At 41.1% G+C, this 19,793-nt stretch overlaps 1 protein-coding gene across 2 annotated transcripts in view; it reads right to left on the bottom strand.

Annotated features, from left to right (window-relative positions):
* Positions 1–8,078: 8,078 nt before the first annotated feature.
* The window catches only part of LOC133350289 (tetraspanin-4-like), a 70,713-nt gene continuing 58,998 nt past the window's right edge, over positions 8,079–19,793 (bottom strand). The window contains exons 4-7 of one of the 2 annotated variants that reach the window (XM_061564473.1): positions 18,791–18,892; positions 15,142–15,276; positions 12,239–12,322; positions 8,079–11,268 (exon numbers count right to left, since the gene is read on the bottom strand). In XM_061564473.1, coding sequence (XP_061420457.1) covers positions 11,200–11,268; positions 12,239–12,322; positions 15,142–15,276; positions 18,791–18,892 — 390 coding nt within the window. In that variant the 3' untranslated portion in view covers positions 8,079–11,199. The remainder of the gene's footprint in view (positions 11,269–12,238; positions 12,323–15,141; positions 15,277–18,790; positions 18,893–19,793) is intronic. The other variant, XM_061564474.1, reaches the window with a different exon arrangement.

Genomic DNA, 19,793 nt, shown 5'->3' on the forward strand with positions numbered 1-19,793 from the left:
ACCAGCAGCAGTTGTTTAACGGGAGGTAGTGGATTATACAAGTGTAATGATACATCGATTAACATTGACTCTTAAGGCTCACAAAGAGAGGGCTGAGTAGCTTCGAGGTCAGAGTGCTGAACTGGCACTAATGAGATCCTGGGTTTGAATCTGGGCAGACAACCGATGGTGAGTTCAAACAAAAACTATGCAACTAAACTATTTTTATTTTACCAGGTAAGGCACACTGAGCTATATATCTGATTTTCAGAAGCGATCTGGCCCCAAATGATAATTCAACGAAGTGGCTTATCATGCGGAATCATTTTTAGCAGCCAAATACTCGAAACGCATGTTTCTCAATGTGGAGGGAAAAACCAGAGAGCCCGGAGAACTTGCAAACTCCAAATATACGGGAGTCAGGGTCGGGATCGAACCAATAACTTCCTGTATACCAGGCGAGGGAGTTAACATCTCGCCACCGAGTTGATGGATTCAGCCTTGTCACCGATAACTGCCCCAAAAACCCGCCATAATATTACTTATTTTTCTTTACGAAGTTAGAATTATTTCTAGATATGTGAATATGAGTGTTGGATTAAATGACATACATTATACATCTTTGTACATTTGTACGTTGAACTTCTTTCGCACCGTATGTAGCCAACCGTGCAGATCGGAGGTGCGGGGCATCGAACAAATGCATCACTCTTGTAAATTGATAGGCCTATTGAAGTGACTTCATAACAAATTGGTGACCTCATCTTCTTATGCTGTTCTCTACACAGGGTGATGCACTGCTAGCTGTTGAATTCCGAATGGAAATCCCCTCAACTCATGATTCCAACCACAATGGGAAAATATAATTGGGAAAAAATATTTTAAAATGTCAGTGACGAGTGTTGGATACATGAATTATAATGTGTATGTTCTCGTTAAATGTAGGCTAGGAGACACAGAAAACAAGAAACAATACAATGGATTCTTAAATCGTAGTCCGGAATTGAAACAATAGATTACATCTTTAGTATCGGGGTGGTGGGGTTGGTGAGGGATGGTCTTTTGGCATCATCTGGTCCAACACCATGTGAGACTAGGCTCTAAGAAAAGCTGTCTCGGGTGTGGACCAATCAATTTCAAGGACAGTGCACACATTATCAGAGTTGTGTTTTTTGTTTGCGTTCCGACCGCAGGTATTGTGATCAATGCAAACGCGACTCCTTGTAAAAAAAATTTGTCAGTTTTGTTGGCAGATAAAAGGGTAAAAAATAAACAATTATCATATTTTGTTACCGTCAAAGGAGGTTCCAATGGTGATGGTGAGTTGTTACATCCAGAATTGATTATGGACAATTGGAAAGGGCGGTGGAGGGGTTGGCAGATAGGAACGCTCTCCGTCCGCTACTGGAATCTCACCAGCAACAGTGCAGCTCATCATCATATCTGGCTCAGTGGAGCAGACGAGTGCCAAACCATCACACGCCATAGGTCACGTTGATATGCGGGTTTTGACCAAACTTCTGCCCCACACCATTTTATATTTCACACCAGCGCGACACATACATCTCTGCTCTTGCTGCAGAAACACAATAAGCACCGCTGTAAATTAACTGCTGCAAAAAATAGCCATTTTTTTCACACATTCAATAAAATTTAAGCAGTTATATATAACAGCTCATGTCACATATTATTTTAGCACCTTAACAGATGAATTTTTTGTTCATCAAAATAACACCGATACATATAAACTATCGACGTAAAGATAAACCATGAATTGTTGAGCTGCTTGGCCATTGTTTATGGTGTAATTTTTCATTGGTATGAGACGAGGCTCAAAAGAAAGCTGTCTCTGGTGTGGACCAATCAATTTGAAGGACAATGCATATATTTTCAGAGTATGTTTTTGTTTGCATTCTGACCACAAGCATTGTTGTTAATGCAGACATGATTCCTCGTAAAAGGTTTCAGTTTGGTGTTCTAACATCTTCACACCTGTTTTGTTGCCAGAAAAAAACGGGAAAACCTATTATCAACAGAAATAATGTATTTATAGTTGTCTTCTGGAAGAGAAAATTACTTATTCACTTCCTTATTTAATAACATTTTAGGGGCTATCCACAAGGGAACAGAATTCAGACGCCCACACACAAACACCAACAAGGGCATTTAAAGGACAGATTATAGATAGGCTCTCTGAGACTTTATGCACAAAACACAAGACACCCAACATTCATCAATCTTGCAGATTGTATAACCAGGACAAAGCAAACGACCAAGATGGAAATGTGAGCAATTGACCAATTTGTCCAAACACGGCATCCCAAAGGGCAAGCCTTCACTTTCAGCCTCAAGACAAATGCAGATCACAATCAGATGCGCACATTGACGTTTGCATTGGAGGCTTTACAAAAGGATCGTAAACTTCTATGGCATTAATAATGAGGGAGAGTTGCTCACGATTTTTTTTTCCACAGGAGCCAAATTTATATTTTATATTGGGACATTTATAGATGGGAGTTTAATTGAACCATTGTTGGGGGGGAAGGGAGAGCAGAGGGCGGAGAGTTTATACTGTATATCCTTATCGAACTTTAAAACATGCTCTTTCAAAACAAAAATATAGTAATGTTGTATCATATTTTCTTCATTGGCATTATTTATGCCTAGATACATTCCAAATGAGACATTTTCATTTACAATTCATATGTTTTATTTTTCACCAGCTGTAAGCCCCAATAAAGATTTCACAACTGTCCCATAGACCCACAGTTAATTGACTGGCAGGTCACGTGGTTAGGGTAAAGTGTGGGTACCTCCAACCTCTGCAAAGATGTCTCACCAGAATGGAAATACCCTCCACGGTTCTTCTCCAGAGCAGCCACTCGTGCAAGCCCTTCTGCCAGCAGTGGCATGAGAAATAAATTGCAGGGCTGCACCAATCACCCTTAAATTTATGTTTCCAACGTTTGCTTTTGACCTGATTTCTGGATACCGGATTATAAGTCGCACGGGGAAACAAGGTTCGCGTCGTCAATTGAGTAATCGGGATTGGGTAGAAAAATGTGCTTCTCGGAAAGCAGCAACAACAATAGGAACATTAAAAGTGTGTTGTTCGGGAAAAATAGAAGGAACTGGAAAGACAGGAAGACCTAAAATAGAATGGCGACATAAGATATCAGTGCTAGAAAGATGTTGCACTACTTGAGCATACGGCCACGAGACAGAGGAGTGTGGAAACAAATGACGAAATGTGCAGTGAGGGCACCTACGGGCTGTCTGCCCATGGGTGGTGATGATCATGATGCTGCTTACTTAGCATTAGCAGTGAGTTTTTACCTCTCCACACGTAGAGGAACTCACTTCACAGCAAAGAGTGGGGTGGAGGTAGTGGGGTGGAGGTAGTGGGGTGGGGGGTAAAAAGAGGGCAGCTGCATTCACCCAGAGAAAATTCCTCCTATCTTCCTCCCCCTTGCACCCTCTGGACCTCCACTCCTCGTGCCGCTGCCCACAAGAGATTTCAGCGGCGAGGTTGAGATTTAATGCAGTGTTTACCGGAGTAAAGAGGGGTTATGCCCCACATAAAATTAGCTCTGCCCCTTGGCCTCTTTCAAATGGAGATTTTAGATAGGGGGTTTAATGTTTTGGTGGAAAGGCTAATCCACGTCCCAAAAATTACGCGCAAATTTTCAACCGTTCGTACACATGAACATCTCTTAGGGTGACATTCCGCATGGCAAAATAGGGCCAGAATTCTGCCTGAATCTTGATTTCGTCAGTCTGTGAGCAGCATCAAAGCATTAATTTGGCCCAATGCACGATGACCACCCTGGGTGCGAGAGATGGTTATTGCTTGATACATGATGATAAATTGCAGGGATAAATGTAAACAAAACTCACCTTTGTATCTAAGCGCTGCACTAATTGATAGCAGTACAGGTAGACGGATACAAGTAAACATAACAGTGACTGAAATATACGACGATGGTTAATAGAACGGCGATGAGGAGGATGAGGAAAATGAGGACCTTTTATATTTATTTCTCAGCAGTGTCAGTAACTGTTCGTGTGAACCACCCATCAACCTAGGGATGCGTGGGAGATGGCTAAATCATGTTTAGTTCCTCCCCAGTGGCTTGGGCAGCTTGCTGGATTGCAGCCAGAGAATGAAATAGTAACAGCCATGTCGCGGCAGCTGATAGGATCCATCTCACGAAGGCGTTGTGTTATCCCGGCGATTGCAGCCTGCCTGGAAATGTCCCACGAGAATTTCAGATCCATGCAAATCCTGCAGGGGAAGTCAGAAATCCGCACCGTGTACACAAATGTACACAATATTTTAAGTTTTACACAAAAGCACTTTTAAAAATGCCATTGAAAAGCAAACTATGATTATGCTCGAGCACTCTCACCAAAGTCTACGTGATTATCTGCATCCCTCTCATCCTATTATAGAAATAAACAAGTTATTCCTCACATAGGTTCTAAAACTTTGGTCCTGTGGGTCCGCTGTGATCCGTATTTGCACATTCATATGCAAATGAAGTTTCATATGCACGCGCAGAGGCCTGAAAAGCATACGATTTGCATATCTCAAAGTCAGGAGTGATATGTAGGCCTACAACATGTAATAGGCGGGGGGGGGGGGGATAAGATCTGTATGTGGTGTCCAGTTTGTTTAATTTATCATGCCGGGTGTGGACAATAAAGTGCATGAGCAATAAAGAGTTTAGTTCGACTCTTTTAGTAGCGATTAATGTTGACTCGTATTGTACCTATGCCAACAAAAAGCATCGTATTTAGGCATGAAATGGCACATTGTGGGTGAAGCTGTCAAATGACGATGACAAAACTTTGGCTGTGGAGGGCACCGATAGCCAATGATTTCGGTGTAGGGCACTTCTAATAAACGTACTCATAATCATCACCATTGGGCTGAGTGCTTTTTTTCACGTAATTTTAAAGGAGAGATGCGTTACAATCCAATCATGGGGAATCAAGCCCTTGTAAGAATTCAGCAAGGGATTATTGAAATCTCAATAGTATTTTTTGGATAATTCAACAAATTTGACCAAAGCACCCAACCAAAAGATATTTTTCGTGTCCACAAAAAAATAGCAGATGGTGCACTTCGACACGGATAATTGTAGCATATTATTACTAGGAAAATGATTAAAAACTGGTTAACCCTGAACTTGAATGCAATCATACTGAAAACTAAGTAATTGATAACGGACATATCAGCTACGTTATTGATTCTCTAATGTTGGTTCAGCGAGACGGTGGTGGGACACCCCTGTAATCGAGCACCACTGTGGAGGCGAGGGTTAGTGGATCGCACAAATGCTGTGATAATGCCCTTTTCATGAGTGTCAAGGTGTCATACTCTGGATTGCCAGTGGAAGGCAGTACATCGAGTGTTGACTCCACCTGTCCCTTCTGTGTGGGATAGCATTGCCCCCCCCCCCCCCCAAGCACGCGCTGGTTTTCTCTGGGTGCTCCGATTTTCTTCCACTCATTCATTGACCGATTACACCTTAATATATCGAGGACGACAGAGCTTGGGGAGGAATTTGGCGCCCGCTCACTGCCCGACAGATGCCTCGTGTCCTCTGGGTCGATCTCTATCTCACATTGTGTTCATTGGACATGGCGATGAATTTGATCACTGTTCATGGAGAAGCTTCCAGCACGTGGAGTGAAACGTCAGGTGTTGTGCCAAACAACAGCAATGCAGTACAACCTGAAACCATGTCAGAACGCTTAACAGCACGAACGCATGAAGGCATGCCTTAGTGAACACTCTCAGTATTTGAGAATATCAAACAAATCTTTGTTGTACACGCTGAATTGTGTAGCTGCAGTTAAAAAAAAATTCAAATCGACATTCAGGCCATTCTCATTAGGATATTTTTATCTTTCACAGATTGTTACCAAACTTGTGTTATTTTGTATGACCACACAGATGAATTCAACCAATTTTTGTTCTTTCTTCATCATTACATTCTATCAGCTAATTTTGTACTTTCTAGTGCTAGAAGCACACCATGGGCGAATTGATGTTTTATTGGAAACCAGAGGGCTCCATTTAATACATATTCCTCTATAATCGCCCCAAAAAGGTGCTTTTTATTTAATGTCTGATAAATTTAATATGACATATCAATCTTTTTTTACCCCATTATCTGTATTTCTTGTTCTGATAATAGGCAATTTTCAGCTAGATGTGTCATGTTGGATTTTTAGAAGCTTCAAATATGAACCCCTGTAAGATTTGCACGGGTTATTATTCAGGGTTTCGCACTACTCTGCTGTTGTGAGGTTTTATTTCTTTTTTAAATTGTCAGTGCACTGAACATCTTTAAATACTTTATAGGCATGCATCAGCCTCTCTTGTGTCCTACAGAATTATTACTAAAATTTAGTAATGTTGATTAAATCTAACACATTATCAATTGTTTGTTACATGCAAACGCAGCTTCTGTTTACCATCCTGCGTGTCAGAAATTTTAGGGTGCTGCATCATTGTAATGTAAAAATATACCCATAAGAAATGCTACATTGTTAAACATGAACAAAGGATACCTTATAGGATTAGACATTGTGTGCAATGAATTGATACAGACATTATCACACCACATTCATTTTCAATTGCAGCAACGAGCCTATTCTAAAAATGACTGAGACACGATGGTAAAGCTTCTGCGGTTATTAAAATACCGTGCAAATGTCCTTACATGTACAGTTGATCTGATTTAAACGAAGTTTCTTACAGAAGAAAATGCCTGTCCTGAAAAAAAAAATTGGGCATTTTAACGTACACTTCACTGTACCAGTAAAGCATGTGCAAGACATTTTTGCGTTGAAAAATGAAAATCAATTCCAGAATTTGCCCAAGCAGCCTCGCAGAGAGGTCTTCTGCTTGCCCCTTTGTCCAGATTTTTAAAAGAAATTGTGCCACAACTTGGAAATCGTCCACTTGAATGTGGCAGCTGGACCAGCAGTGCATACAGAAAAGGCTGCAATTATCCAATGGGCTAATGCGATAACCCAACCGAAGGGTTATCTAATCTTCTTTTAAAAAAAGAACATCCCTCCATGCCAAATTTGTAGAATTGTGATTACGCTCAAATAATTTTAGATTACACGATGGTGCTGTTTATGCAGCGCCTGACAGCTCTACAGCTCACACGGCCTTTGCTAGCAATGTCAATAACAAGTGAACATTACCAGTTTATATGTATATTAGTAGCCCAGGGGAAAAAAGGCTATAAAATGCAAACATTAAGAATTACAACCATGAGAAGCAACATCTGAGTTGGAGTACTGTGGCATATGATGGATGGCTTTCGATGGCTTATTTCCATATATTTTTTACAACATAAAATACATTTACATGAAATACAAGTACGTTTGCCTACAACTGTAATTAAGAACGTGTTTAGTTGTTAAAAGATGCTTAAACAAAATGACATCTTACTTCAGCCATTGGGTTGTAAACATATTTGCATGATGAACAAAAATATACACGTTTTATTTCTTTGTCATTGAGATAGATGTTATTTGCGTTAAGATAGTAACTTTATAATTTTTACTGCAAAGATTTTGTACTGTGCAGCTCCCGCATGTTTATCGGCATGACGTCTGACGTTTTGCACTGCTGGAAAGAAGCTTCTTCAGGAGCTTGACATTTCAGTTGCTGAAGAAGCTTCCAGCAACTGCACACTTAATTTCCATAAGAGGAATATCAATGAGCTTGATGAATACTATTTTGAAAAAATAAACACGATGAAACATTTAAGATATGACTAGAGTGTTCCATATCCGTGAATGTGTCTGATGGCACAAACATTATACAATCTAAGAAGTACAAATCATCTTGACCGCAAGTGTCAAATTCGATACAAGGTCACGTCACACTGATGCCATTAGACCTTTCTGCGTGTGCTGCTATTAAACAGCAGGCATGGCCTTTCATACAAATGATGCGACTACGTCTCTGCTGAAAAACAGACGTAAGAATAATGCAGTTTCTCCAAAAATTGTGTTCTTAAAGATAATAAACTGATAAAGTATTAGCAGAATCCGTTGAACAATAAACAAGCAACATTCGCTTTTTTTTTTCTTAATGAATTTATTGAACATAAAAAAGGAATGCGAGTGGTATGGACCAAAGGCTCGCGTCATGCCGGGCCAGTAAAACAGCACACATTGATGCACAGTACTTTACTCACTTACCCATGGCTGCATTTTCAAACATGCCTGCCTAATTCTTTAGATAAGCAAGTCCACTGCCTCAGTGCATTTCTCCTAACTTCGCTAATTGCAATACTAGCCGAACTCAAAACACAAGTGATAATAACGCATACCGCAGCATGCAAGATGGTATACAGTGCATCCCACCAGTCCGTCGGAATTCCAAAGGGGCTTGCGGAATACCCAAAAAGGCGGTAGTTGACAAAACGTAATCTCAAAATGACTGTAGCGGGAATGCAAACTGCAACCAAAGGGGATTGGCAGTAGCCCAGAATATGGCAACGCCATTTGCATTTTGTGGTTTTGTCATTTCAAGGTCATCTTTAATCGACTCAATTGTGATGATCCCATGAGATGTTGCATAACCTAGAAATGCCAAGGCATGCAACAATCCAAACACCGAGCGAAGCTCACAACGATAGCAAAAAAAAACGTGGAAGGTGCTGTGGTTTGCAAACGTTGAGCCATTTATGCTCGATTAAGTTGTTAGGATAATAAGAAATGCATTGCTTAAAAAAATAGAATAAAGCAATGAGGGTAACAAAAACACGTTGTTTTAAGACATCTATTGTATTGTACACTGCTTTGTGAAACAAAATACTTTACATACATGTCAAATTTGGATTTCATAGTACAGTACTATTTACAGCATGGATTTACATTGGATAATACACAAGGGGAATGCGCTCTTTAATTCATGCTTAAGTTCATGCTTAAGCTCTCGATCTATGTGCTATTTTACCTTTAGTCATCATTTGAACTTTACAAAAACAAGTATTGCAGTAAAACATTAAAGTGAATGCTAAATATAAGCAAATGTGAAATACTGCTAAATGTAAATATGTTTAAATGCTGACCAGAAATGTACAGGGTTTAATTTCACCTATCAGCAAGATTTCACAATCATACCAAATGTCAAAAAACATCGCTTTAAGGAGCCAAATAAGTAAAGATCGTTCACAACGTTTCCAATTCAATTTAATTATGCTTAAATGCTGTTAAATATCATGACAAGGAAACTAAACATTCTATTATATTAGCAATATAAAAAAATAACATTTTATTTTAAGCAAATAATGCTATAAATACATCAAAACTGCTGTTTATTACATTTGGGTTGGGTAATATTAATCGGCTGCAATTAATTCTGATTCTATAGCATTCTCCCAGGCAAGGTGTGTTCAACAGAGTTAATTGAAACTGATACTTAATTATCGTGCATTTAAATTAACTCTATCGTCAACACATGGCAAAAGCCACTTCAATTGATGATTCGGTCCAATTAACCAATAAGCATACACTATGGTGGAATAACATAACAGAGGGGTCACACACCTCAATGTCGCAAGCCTAACAAGGCTCAATCATATTTGTCAAGTTATAAGCAGCCTCGATGGACAGTTGTGCTGTAAATTACATAAACATGTCAAATGTCTACGACAGGTGCCCAAGAAGGACATGAGCGTTTTCAGTTGAGGCTTCAATTTGCCTTGCACCAGGAATAACAAGATCAAAAGTTGAGGGCCCGTCACTGTCTGTCTCTTTGGGTGTTATCCCGAGCAGAGATGTGATTCCATCATATCATTGCCATGGCAGGCGGATCGCACTACCCAACATCCAAGCTTTTTGCAGAGAAGGGGGCAGAAGGGTGTGAAAAGAACTAGAAGCAAAACTGCTCATTGACTGTGGATGTTGCCAGACCACAAGCAGCAGAATGTGAAGGCAAACTGATTCAGTCGTCTTTTAACTCCACCGTTTATTCGTGGGAAATGAAAAGTTGTGTTTGCAAATCACGTAATTGTACCATAACCGATTTAAAACTGAAAACCAACCATGGGGAAACGTGTTCTACGATATATATATATATATTTTATGCAAGACACGTGTGTACACTTAAAGAAGATGCTAGCAAAAAGCCAAAGCCACGTGTTGCAACACTGTCTCAATTCAACTGACCATGTGCATAAAACGAACAGCAATGGTTGTACAACCAGCATGGCACTAATATTTAAAATAAACGAAGCCCTGCAAAAATGTGTGCGAGCGTGGGACGTTTCTACTTGTCCTAACAAACTCACTTAAAAGTCCTAAAATTCCAAAGCCACCGTATTACAAGAGGTTAATTTGGCATGAACTAATACAATGGATAACCAGATAACTTTAATATACTGTATATGCTATTGCACAATGCACATCACAATCTAATTCTGCATTTCGGCTGAAAATATGCAAGAAACAACATTTAAAAGAGCTGACCTATTTTACATTTTAAAAGCGTGACTTGAGTCTGTTTTTAATTACTCAGTGCAGGGTTAGTTGTACTTTGTTGATAAGGTGCTTCATGAAGTAATGTTGGCGTCCCGAAGACAGTGAGTCCGTAACGAGCCAAATCAAGTTGAAGCCATGCAGCATGGTTGCGACTTAACGCATCGAAGCATTATCGGGCAGACTGATGGACATTACAGCCAAAACAACAAAATCAGCGTGCCTGTCAAAACACCGACCGGCGTGTGATGTGTACACACCGATACACACTCAAGTGGCAGCTTTCTAGAAAGCACTCCCCCATGATGCACAGATTTGTCACGAGGGAATAAGTGAGATATAATGGTTGGGGGGGGGGGCGGGGGAGGGGGTGTTTGATGGAGGCTTGCTCAGAATTTAAAAAAGGCTCCCGTCTCCACTTCACGCCACGATTTTTCCTCCCGAGCAAAAAAAACATTGCTGGACCTGCTCAGTCTTTGGCGGTGGCGACGTATGTGTGTGCTTCAAAAAAATGTCTCGGTCGCAGCATTTATAGTTGGGGGATCAAGCATTATCTTTTTTTACACAAGGAAAAGTGTCCGTGGTCTTGGAAAGCGTACGTAAGTAAGCAGTATATTGAAGAAGAGAAGAGGGAATACAGCTGAACGCTACTCTGAACACGCTGCGGCCCTCTTGAAAGCAGAGCTGTTTGGGAAGGGCACATCAGTCGTAGAACTTGCTCTCACTCCTCAGTTGGCAGTACATGATCATGGCAAATGCCATGCCAAGGACCTAAAATGCACAAATACACATTGGACAATTAGAATGGAACAGTCTGAAAATGTTGTTTAAATATGTATTTCGTCAACGCAGTCATGTATAGCTGGGCAAAGTCCTGTAATGATTCTACCATTCCACCCAAACCCTACCATTCATGCAGGAAACATGGTTCTTCTATGGGTGATTTAATGTAAAAAAAATCTCCATCTGAATGATATTATAATCGGGATTCTGCCATGGAAACTTCATATCACAGAATTAAATATCGAAAATTGAGCTTAGGTTATGTTGGGTTATTCTCAGCACAGCTAGCTTAACTAAGCACACCAGATTCCAGCCAGCCATAATGCTGAATCTGGCAGATTCCATGTGGTTAGAATTGGTCAGGATTGCCATTCATATGTATTGCCGATACCTTTCCATTGAATTAACAGCTTTGTGTAAAGCCAATGCTTTACGTACAAATAGCCGCATCATGTATTTGCCCAGCCATATACAAGCACTACGTGTCAGCTATTCGTTTCAATGGAAATTCTTCTAGGATGGGCAGGCCCCAAAGGCCCTCTCTTGTTGCCTAAACACCACCAATGGGCTTCACACAGTCTGGCCCCCACAGTTCTATAATTTTGCTGACTCCATCCTGTTAGGAATCGTATTCAGTTCAAATCAGAAATTATGATTCATAATAAAAGCCCAGCTCTACAGCAATTTAAGCTGACAATTTATGGATTACACTTCACAATAACAGAACAAGAGGCCTGCATTTTTTATTTTTAAAAAGTCAGGCAATTAAATATATCTGCATTAGGATAACGTTTGGTTATTTTTCACTCGTTTAGTGAGTAAATCCTCAGTCTCAAAAACTCTTTTTCGGGAGGGTCTGATGAAGTTTTTGCAGTCAGTGTTAGTTTGCGGGTAGTTTTCAGCATTGGCATGTTTGGCCTACACTAGTTATAGCGCATGTTTTGAAAAATATCCCTACCTGAATCAAAGCGATGCACAGGCCAAATATGCCAACAACCATGAGGTGCTCCTGCAGCCACACTTTCACTTTGTCGTAACAACCCTGGACACACGCACACAGAAAACATCCGAGTAAATTAGCTTGGAAATCCTCTTTTGGTGCAAGCCAATTGCCTGCCAGCCAGTAAGTCGGTCATTCACAGAGTGCTGACACATGACCCACGTGGCTTGCTGTGGACAGAACAGCATGAACAGATGCTTGCGATTTTCATGAAGCTCATCAAGTACCCGGGATCAAAGGGCTGGCATCTGGCCGTCTCATGCCGCTGCCCAAGAGATGAACGCTTTATCAAAGGAGGCATGCGCACGGCTGGCTCGGCAATGATGGATGATGCTCACTGACGAAGATCCTCATGACGTGTTCATTAGGGCTTCCAAAGGGACACCAGCTGAGAAAAGCAGAGCGCTGATCCAAAACTAATCACCATGTGCCGCGACAAAAAATAAAAGAAAATCATCAAAAGGTTAGCAAGGCAATGCCAATATATCTTTCTACTGTAACATAAAAGGCATGTATAGTGTTAAAAATATCAATGAGAATCTTTAACCAGAAGGTATCAAGTAATTTAAAAACCTACATGAAATGTAAGTGACACAAATCACGTTCAACAGAGGGCATTTGCAGTGTCCTTGACTGATGAAAATGCCAGCCACAGACAGTTGAGGCTTTTTGCTTTGTCTTTTGAATATAAAACTTTTTTTTATGTTAAAGACTACTAGATATTAGGCTTTTATTGATGCCATAAAGCCATGCGTTAAAATAAATTATTATGCCCAGAATAGATGCATTAACTCATTTGCGCAAGAATAAATTTGCGATTCATCTAAATAATATCATATTTAGGCCAACGGACCAAACAACTCTAAACAAACAAAGAACATGAGAAACAATACAAACGAGATGGTAAAAATGAGGAAAAAATAATCAACTCTTGAATCAAATCATAACCAGGCATTGTGGAAAATAATCCAATCACTGGTGGAGGAGGGTGGGGGGGGGGGGGCGCAGAGGGAGAATCATTTACATTCCCATTAAACGTACCATACATGCATACGGTGACAAAAATAGGACAATGGAGTCACCTCTCTTAACTTCCTGTTAAAACATTTGACCTTTTTGGGAGAAAATTACAAGCTTTGCTGAGCGAAAATCAATGACCGAGGAGTTGGTCCTCTCTCCATCATGTGACACCCAGGGTCATGTTGAATAGCTCACGCAATCAATCAATAGGGCTGCACTTTTCTGCAGCAGCCAGCGCTGTTTCCAGACTCCCATTTATATCCAAGCAGGATGCCCTCAATAATTATGAGCCCTTTGTCAATCCACCGTCAGTGATTGGGGGTTGTTTTGACCATACTTCACCACTCTTGGTTAATGGATTTTAGTGAATGGAGGGAGGCTGGGGGAGGGGAAAGACCAGTTCAGATGAAACTCATCGCTGGGATGTGAAATGCTAAAGTATGGCCTGAAAAGAGTTTTGTTATTTGAAATGTTTAACATTTGTTCAAGGCAATATTTGAGAAATGTAACGTAATGTATGACATTCAAACGGGCTTACGGAGAACTACTGCAATTGCATACTAGCGAATTTACAGTAAAAAAAAACGGCAAGATACTTGCACATTGAGGTCTTGAAACAATTTATACGGCCGTACTGGATATGCGGACTTTTTTCAAATAATCAGAAAACAGTAAAAATATATGTGTATTATAAAAATAATCTATTCTGGTTAGAGACCATTTTTTTAGATTGCAGTTGAGAATGAAAATCAATGACTGTCGAAGTAAGTCCTCTTGGCTCTGTCACCAGTTCCATTTTTCACAGGAATGCATGCCCAGCAAATGAGATTGATCAGAATTCCATCACAGTTAGACAAATACTGCATGCCCTCGCTGATTTTTTCAATCGTATTCACAACAGTTGTGGCCAATATAGTTAATTGGACTATTGAAGGTATCCTGTGCACATCACGTTATTTTGCCATTTTTTGTAAAGACTTCCATAGTCCTGTCACTGATAGTATTACATATGTTTGTATGGTGGGTGTATGTGCAGATAGGGTAGAGCAGTAGACAGTGGCTAGCTCAGAGAGCAGGGTTTTATTCCCACTAATGACCAATAACAGTGGTGAATATTTTAATCGGTCCCACGCCTCCCCCAAGTCGACTCAGCCATAAATGAGTTCCTGGTACAGTATGTAAACATCAGCACTGTGAAAACAAAGGCGGCCAGGCGTGGTGTTGGACCACCAACCCCCTTGTGTGCCATGCAGATCTACAAAGGTGTTCGCTAAGGGCGCTTGCACCAACAGTCTGTTGGTGTACGTGCAGATATACGGTACAGTGGTGCACCTTATGAGTGCATTACACTTGTAAATCGTTGTTGGTGATGGAGTGGTTTGCACAATGCAATGCAAACCCTGCAACCTCAGTTCAATTCCCTGTCACAATTATCAGGCCTGGGGGCCTGCCTTAGATCCTCAAATGAGAACCCGGTGTAGCATGCACACATCAGTACTCGGGTAGACAAAGGCAGTTTGGTGTCATGCTGGCTATGCCATCCTCTCTTTCGCTATGCAGGCCTTAATAGGTGCTCGCTAACAGCATTTTCCCCAACACTCTGTTAAAGGCTATACAGGGAACCTCTGTATAATGTGGAGATAAACCACACGCACGGGTAGAGATGATCATTCTTTTCAAAGTGGCTCTATTCGTTGAGGGGTGCCTACTTATTTATTTATAGTGCAATAGTCACATGAAGCGCAAGCACACAGGTTGCGGAGACGCGTTTCCAGTGTGAGTGAACCGAAAGATGTTGCAAAATGGAGTGGGGGAATTGGGTCTGAAGCTTCGGTCCTCACCGAGTTGATGTTGGTGATGGAGGTTAAGATGCTCCCACAGCCGTTGCTGTACTCCAGGCAGCAGGAGTCAGGGACCTGTTTTTTCTTAAAAACGTCGAACCAGTCCGTGTAGTTGCCCACGCCACAGCAATGGAACTGCGAGAGAAACACGGTCCATGTGAGGGCATGTTGGGAGGGGAGAAGACGAATAGTGAATCGAGAAGGTGATGAGGGTGGGGGGAAGGTGAAGGAAGAGGTTGATGATAGGGTTGCCAACTATATTGGTTTTCTGAGGACGTCCTCCTTGTGACATAGCCGTCCTGGGAAATCTGCGACTCTTCCCGGGACATTAAAGGCCCCATTTTTCTGTGAGTTGCGTAACAATAAACCACTCAATACAACACCATTCGTACATTTAACACGTAGGCGTTCACGACCAATATTATCCATAATAGGGGTTTTTGTTGGTTAGATTGTGTAAATATTAATGTGTCGTTAAATCCGCTACCACCCGACAGCCAATCAGTGTGTCAGGTAAACAAAACATGCCAATTCGTTATTAGCTCAGCACACTGGTGTGTGGGAGAAAAAACCCACAACATTTACAATTCGAGTACAACGTTTTATCGAAATACGCCTGATCAGGCGTAGTTCGTAGTTCCTCCTTATTCTGGTATTGTGAGAGACTCTTATTCCTCATGATATGTCCCAGCTTTTTGTTTGTGCCTTGAGAGGTGAAAATGGCTTGGTGTGCTTTTTTTTGTGCAAGCAGACTGGATGGGTTTGGTTGCCTCGCCTGGATGACCACATTGTTCTGTAAATTGAAATGTGTACACTTTATGCTTACATCAAGTTTTCAAAGTGCTTTCCTATTTATAACTAGCAGACCCGCCCATCTCTCGGACGTAACGATTGTCCCTCCATCCCTCCCGCCTGATGTCACGTCTTGCTAGCCAGCAAAAAAAAATCTAAAATAGTATATGAAATAGTCAGGCTTCTTAATTACTTTATGCATTCACCTTTACGTAACATTTACACATGATTGATTTAACTCCATACATCCCGCACCTCCGATTATCACAGTCGGCTGCGTATGGTGCAAAAGAAGTTCGACATACATACGTACAGCACCGGCCGCACGTCTGCGTGGGATACAAAGCCAAGGAGTTGGGGGGCGTGACGTCGGTGAAACGCACGAACCCGGCTCAACGCTGAGAGATGCATCCATCTACCATGCACGGACACTTGCGAGCCAGCCAGCCAGGAACCCAGGGAGGCAGCAACGTTTTTTTTTCTTTCAAATATGGTTTAATGTTACGCTGGAAATGCCAAACTAGAACCAGCATGATGCGGAATGTTCAAAGGTTGCAAAAAAGAAATGAATTTGCAATTCATGTCACACATTCAAAGTTTATCGACAGTTAACACAAATTTACGGTGGAAAGTTAAAACCTAAGGCAGTCATTTATTATTTTAAAAAATCGTTGCTATAACTTATTTGTGCTTAATGATCTAACGGCTGCTCATGTGCAAGTGTTAAATGGCCTATTAAGCCCCATTCACTCTGCAGTGTCCCTCAGCAGCGTCTGCATAAAGGCCCGTGTAAGTGAATTGAGACTGGAGTGGAATGGGAGTTGGCTAATGCAATATGCTTAGCGAGTCACATTAAAAACGTCACAAATTTGGTTCCACGCCAGCGAGTGTAACAACAAGTATCACCCTAGTAAGTTTACATGACCAGCATGTTAACGTGCTATTATAGCTTTTTTTTTTACAAATTATTTATGACGGAGAGCTTAATTGATAAACTGCCTTGGTGTGATCGTTAGCACACTTGGATATGCAATCCAGAGGTGGCCAGTCCAATCACCCAGCGCGGCAGTGAAAACAATGAGGCAAGCCGCGTTTTGTCTCCCCAGTACTAATTTTGACATCGCATCAGGTCATGTACACAATGTACTCACTTCAGGCTAAGTCGACCTAGAGGAGTCTCAGGATCGGTTCAGACATTCGCCACTGGTGTCAGCCATGAGTGGGAATGGAACACAGGCCCCACTGGGTTCGCAGTGCAGTGTGCTAACAACTGCGCTACTGCAACACGCATGCCACACACACGTTCCATTCTTAAACTAAGAATTAACTTAATAATTAAATGTCTTATATCCATACTATATAGTATTTTTTGGATACAGTACATGGACGATATATACTCTACTTTAGTATTTACTGCACATGCATAATATGTACTATACATTCAATATGCAGAACACATAATAGTGCAGTATATATATTAAACCTGCAGTCGATACTATACAGAGGATATGCTCTACATATACTCTTGGTATACCCTGTATATCAAGATCAAGATGGTGTCATGCGTAAAGTCATTGATGCCGCCACACCTCGCCAATGCGTTCTAACCTCTGCCAAATCCCGCAACGGCTGCACAGTGGATACACGACCTCCAAGATCTGCTCTAGTAGTATCCCAACATCTACTCTTAAGACTGACAGAGAAACCAACAGGCCCACACAGAGGCCCAAAGATCTGCCCTAACAATATCCCACCATCTGATCTGAGGTTTTCCCTTTCGTCGCCACCTGTCTCGGCAATTGACTCTCCCCCAGACCCTGCACACCCACATCTGCTCAATAATATCACACTGTATAGGAAGCGTTCTATCCGTCACGTATGTAGAGCTATATATAGATAAGTCCTGAGCCCCGTAAATCTCGCAAGATTTCGCCAGTGACATTGGGCGAGGGCGACGGTATTTCACGGCGACGTGAACGTGAGCCTCTGCACACACGAGTGCCTGAGCCGATATCGGCCCGCGTCTACCGTTTTCTGGACATCTGTGAAAAACAGCTTCACAGCTCATCGGATTTCTTCCAGGATAAATAAAGATTCCGATTCAGAATTTTCCTCCGCCTCTCTTGAGCAGGAGGCACGCGTCGACAAGTCACGTCGACAAAGCCTTTTCGCGTGGCAGTTAAGGAGACAGAAATCGTCTCGACACTCATGTTGACATTAAACCTGCATGAGAAAAACCGCCATTGAGTGATTCGCGAACATCACAAAAAGCTATTAGCAAGGTGCTGTTAATGCTATAATGTGATGTAGTAATGACCTTGGCTGAAAGCCATTGCAATAACCAAGAGGGTATAAAAAATATACAAGTCCATCCAATATAAAATGAAATGAAAATGTTAATTCTGTACGTTCTTTCGCCACATTGTAATCACAAAACTGTAATTCAATACATTTAAAGTTTTATCATTTTTCTCCTGCCATCTTTTGGCACGTATTAATTTTAAATATGCATATAATACATTTAATATTTATGTCTTCTTCGCTTAAAATACGTTTCAAATTGATATTTTTCACTCTTTCGGGTAACAGAATTGAAAATGCAAATACGGTTTATTTTGAATACTCAAGCACGAGATTAAAAATCCCAGGTGGATGCTTACATGATGTAACTGAACGTTCCAGCTAAATAATAATAATAAAAATACTTGGATAGCCTGTAGCCACATGCTGTATCATTTTAATAGCAAAGCAATAATCCCTAGAACCACTTTCCAATTACTCTGGCATGAATTTTTGAAGGGTGAAAAATTAAACTGGGACGCATAACATCCACCTGCCAATTGCCCGAGATACTCACATCCGTCTGCACGATGTTCCATGCGTTGGTGAGCCCAACGTTGCCTTGTTGGCCGTACAGCTTAAGGCCATGAATCAGGTCCTTTTGTGCATACGAGTCAATCTGTAGAAGAGAAAATATACAAATCAGTCAACAAATAAATAAAGAGATGGGTAATTGCTATCGCTCTATCGGTTTTTTGTGAGCCACGCACAGTCCATCCTTCCACATCACCCGATCCTATGCATTCACTCGTTAACTTGACGATAAGTAATACACGTGTGTTGATGAGTTTGATGGTGAAGGAGTGGGTCTAGCCAACAGTGGGGTCTGGAATGCTTGACATTGATGTAAATGGTGATGCCTTGCAGGATATGGCAAAAAAAAATCCCCAATGACATCTCTGTGACATAAATATTTCACTTTAATGTGTATTATTTGACATTTCGGAGCCCTGCACATCGCTCATCCCATAAAGATGCAGGACAGCGAAGTGGAGTCGGACATTGCCCATGCTTGATGTATATCGTGCAGAGCCTATGCAGGATTGTGCCATCAATGTTTATAGGTATTGGGGTTGTGGGCAACCTGACCTTTATATTGGGGTTGTCGAGACAACACGAATAACTTAGGAATCACCCCCTGGTGATAAAGAAGCCAAGAGCAGGCTGGCTATTTATTATTCATGATCTGTAAACCTATAAGTCTTAATTGTACAGTGTAAAATATCAACTCGATGAGTCTACTATACTTCGGCAAAGTTTAATTTTTTTACAATAAGGCAAGAATGGGAAAACAGAAGTTAGGTTTGGAATGTAATCATTACCATGCAAAGTTTGTGTTGAAAGTGTAGCATGAGTCGATATAAAAAGTGTAACCAATATTAAACACTTTAAGAAATGCTAATCTCTGAACAGATTTTAATTCAGAAAACGCCACAACTCGGTTTCAATGTTTTGAGAACATTCCAATTGTTTATTAATTCTGCTGTGACCTTAACATTGATTCCTAAGGCCAGTACACA

This window comes from Lethenteron reissneri, chromosome 33 (assembly GCF_015708825.2).
Source record: "Lethenteron reissneri isolate LAM-NWPU_2019-01 chromosome 33, ASM1570882v1, whole genome shotgun sequence".
Lineage (NCBI taxonomy): Eukaryota > Metazoa > Chordata > Hyperoartia > Petromyzontiformes > Petromyzontidae > Lethenteron > Lethenteron reissneri.